This window comes from Nuphar pumila, chromosome 4 (genome assembly GCF_984573655.1).
Source record: "Nuphar pumila chromosome 4, dmNupPumi1.hap1.1, whole genome shotgun sequence".
NCBI classification, from domain to species: Eukaryota; Viridiplantae; Streptophyta; class Magnoliopsida; order Nymphaeales; family Nymphaeaceae; genus Nuphar; species Nuphar pumila.
In genome coordinates this window covers 31,065,964-31,069,523 of record NC_143252.1, presented here as the reverse complement: position 1 = coordinate 31,069,523, position 3,560 = coordinate 31,065,964, and the positions used below count along the sequence as shown (strand labels likewise).

Here is a 3,560-nt window from a genome sequence, read left to right as displayed (position 1 = left end):
ATGGTAGGCAAGCTGCTTAGAGAGGTTTTTAACACATAAGTATTGCTATTACTCTCATGCTATCAAGAACTACCAAGCTTTGATGGGATTCTTACCCCTCACGAGCTGTTCATGAGGAAAAGGAAATTGTAAGGAACTTCTGAAACTCGTGGCAACTACTTAATTGGAAAGCAGGAATTCTAGGTGTATTTAGATAAGACTCATAAAGAACTCCAAAGAAGAAGTGCTTTTTAAGATTACTAGGCAATGGTTGGAACTGGTTTTCATGATTGATCTTGTCTAGATGGATCAATTTCGTGAACTCCAAGATGCCCCATTGAATCACAGTTGCAGATGGGGTAGCTTCAGGTTGGCAACTGGCCACAGAGCTTTGTGATTTATATCCCATGAAATGACTCCATGAAAGGAAATATATCATGGTCAATGCCTGCTAGCTAAAAGTTACAAAGATCAAATGAGTCACAGAATATAGATATTTGGTTTTGGACACAGGCACCTGCAGGTTAGTGACAAATTTCAACCAGCCACTTTTGGTGTCAAGTCAGTGGCTGCCATACCATATGCAAGCAGAGAGGGATGACTATTTCATCCATTAAATGCCTCACCACGGTCTAGTTTGGACAAAAAAGGTCCAAATAAACATGCATCCACATCAAGTTCCAACCTTGTTATCAAATGGCTAATCATTGTTTACTTTTCAAAGTTAGTGCAATAAACAGTCAATGACAGCAATTATGTGTTTGAAACTTCAGGCTAACAACCAGGGTCCTCAAGCGTTTTGCATCATGGTCGTTGCGATTGTGGTCATCAACCTCATAACCAGCTCCACCATAAGGTTAGTACATAAGCCTGCTGCCCATGCACCATCAGTTCATGGCAGCTGCAGAACAGTCCAGCATCTAAGATCAGACTTTCCATTTCGCATTCTCGCATACATTCATGACCACCTAATGATTCCAACTCTCATCAAACTACTGGAGGCCACCTATGCCACCTCAAAATCTCCCATAAATGTCTGCGCCCTCCACCTCATCCACGCCACCGCCCGGGAGTCCGACATGCTCTATGGTCCAACAGCTTGTATCACTGATCTCACCGATGAAGACAATGAGTCTGACCCAGTACATTCAACCTTCAAGAACCACCAGTGGATTAATGAGAGTGTATTCATTGAGCGCTTCACAAGAATGTCCCCATACTCAACCATGCATAAGGATGTGGAAGACCTTGCCATAGAGAAGTCAGTTGCACTCATAATCATTCCCTTCCACAAAGAATCACTGGAAACTGTAGAATCAAGCAGCAAAGTACTTCGAGGCGTCAATGAGAGCATCCTTGCCAATGCTCCATGCTCAGTTGCCTTCCTAGTCCACCGTGGCCTGGTTCAAACCAGCACCAATGCATTTCAGTATGTAGCTGTCTTGTTCTTTGGTGGCCCAGATGACAGGGAGGCACTTGCTTATGCAGTACGCATGGCCAAGCATGAGGGTGTTAATGTCGCAGTGGTGCGCTTCCTACCTAGTGCCGACGCTACACCAAATACCACCTCCACCAATCTATCACACTTCAATAACCTCTCTCTCACGGCCGATACCGATCGCGAGAAAGTAGTAGATGATTATTGCATTGGTCTTTTCCAAATGGAGATGGCTGGAAGCAAGTCAGTATCATACAATGAGGTATTCGTTGCTAGTGGTGCAGAAACAATAGAGGCAATACAGTCAATGAAGCAGTTTAATGAACTCTTCATAGTAGGGAGGCATCAAGAGGGGAGCCATTCCTTGATGATGGCAGGAATGGAACAATGGAATGAGTATCCAGAGCTGGGTCCCATGGGAGATTTCTTGGCGTCGCCTGATTTTGCAGCAATATCAGTTTTGGTGATCCAACAACATGTGTGGAGGAAGGATTTGTATGCTACAAGCTCCAATCCAAAGGAAGATAAAAAGAAATTCTATAGTGCCACAAAGCAAAATTTGTCACAAGCCAAACCATCTCCTAGACAAAGCACAGATCAAAATGACCCTGGGTGGAACTGGAACCTGCATGCTGGCTTCTAACAAATGTGGGACATCCAAGGAAATTTACTTTGATATCTGCTTTAATTAAGTTTTGTTAAAAAGTAGATATTCACAGATACATGTAGCTGTCAGAATAATTTCCAGAATTTGTGAAGTGTAAGATCAAGAACCATATGCAGAAATATGGAAAGATAGAGCAAGTCAATGTACATGTAAAAGATCATTAACGAAGAGCAAGATAACTGGATTTGATTCAAAAGGCAAACTCATTCTCTTGAGTTTCCTGAATTACAGAACCCCTTAATTATGCAGAAAGAACTAGTAGCTTGCTTATTCAAACTAAATTCAGTGGTGAAAAATCTATGAAATCTATTTTTTTTCTTTTACTTTTTGCCCGACAATGTAAGAGACAACTAACCAACGAATTTCAATTTGACTTCCAATAAGAGTGTGCAGGAACGCTTCCCAACTCTTGCTATCCTTTTTTTTTTCCTACTTTTCCTGAACAATAGAAGAAAAGCTTTATCAAGGAACAAGAGAGGGAAAAGATGACAAACAGCCAGTTGTATGGGCTAGAGACCAAGAGAAAATCAGAGTAATATGGACAAAGATTTTATAGATCTAAATCCAAGATAGGAAAGTCATTGATTAATGGTATAATATGGCCTGGATTCCATGAAACAATAAGATTCATGAATAGCAGCCCTTGAAGATTCTCCCATTTCTCTCCAGCCATAAATAGCACCACATTAATTGCTTTCACCAGTGCCAAATCCATCACCATTTCTCACCTTTGACTCCAATCCAAGATTCTAAAAATAGTACCTAGTGCATAAACAATGCAGAACCTCCATCTCCAATTCTAGACATGCCAGTTTTATTAAGTTAAATAACACAAAAAGGACCAGCTGACAATGAGGATCCTTTCAAGTTGAGTTGTCCTTATCTTGCTTAGATACAGATACATGTAAAATCATTCACTCTTGCTGATGCCCCCCCTCCCCAAATCATCTTTTCTGGAGAGAGTAAGCAACCTTTCCAGGAAAGCATCATAGGACCATACTTAGAATATACCCATGGATGAGCTCTTCAATAGAAGTCTGAGTAAAATAATGCTCATCTTCAACCAGTTTCCACCCGCACATCCAGTTTGTAAAGAATGCTCACTCAGCAAACCCATCTTCCAATAGGTTTCTTACAAAAAATCACATTTCGTCTATCATCATCTTTCCAACATTCAGTCACCATGAATTTCCTAGATCTAGCCAGGATGGAAAGTGAACAAGTTCAAACTCGCCCCAAGATTGCCTCCAAAAATATAATTAAGGTTATTATTTTCCATGACAGAAAACTGCCACAGTTATATCCACTACTCCCCCCTCCATATGAAACATCTTGAGCAGTTGCTTTCCTGTTTCTTAAGAATGTTGATAGACATAATTTTACAAAGCAATGCGCATACACTTAATAAGAGTGATTTTGGTCATTCTCGTGTGACCTACTTTGTACAATTTTATGTAGAGTCTATTTTGCTTTGAT

General features: G+C 40.7%; 1 protein-coding gene across 1 annotated transcript; it reads left to right on the top strand.

Annotated features, from left to right (window-relative positions):
- The first annotated feature begins 722 nt into the window (after positions 1 to 722).
- LOC149839828 (cation/H(+) antiporter 15-like) lies at positions 723 to 2,060 on the top strand. The gene has a single exon (XM_090004936.1). The coding sequence runs from the start codon at positions 723 to 725 to the stop codon at positions 2,058 to 2,060; it is 1,338 nt and encodes a 445-aa protein (XP_089861062.1).
- Positions 2,061 to 3,560: the final 1,500 nt, after the last annotated feature.

Coding starts and splice junctions, on each gene's coding strand:
- LOC149839828 (XM_090004936.1), top strand. CDS start 723: ATGACAGCAATTATGTGTTTGAAACTTCAGGCTAACAACCAGGGTCCT.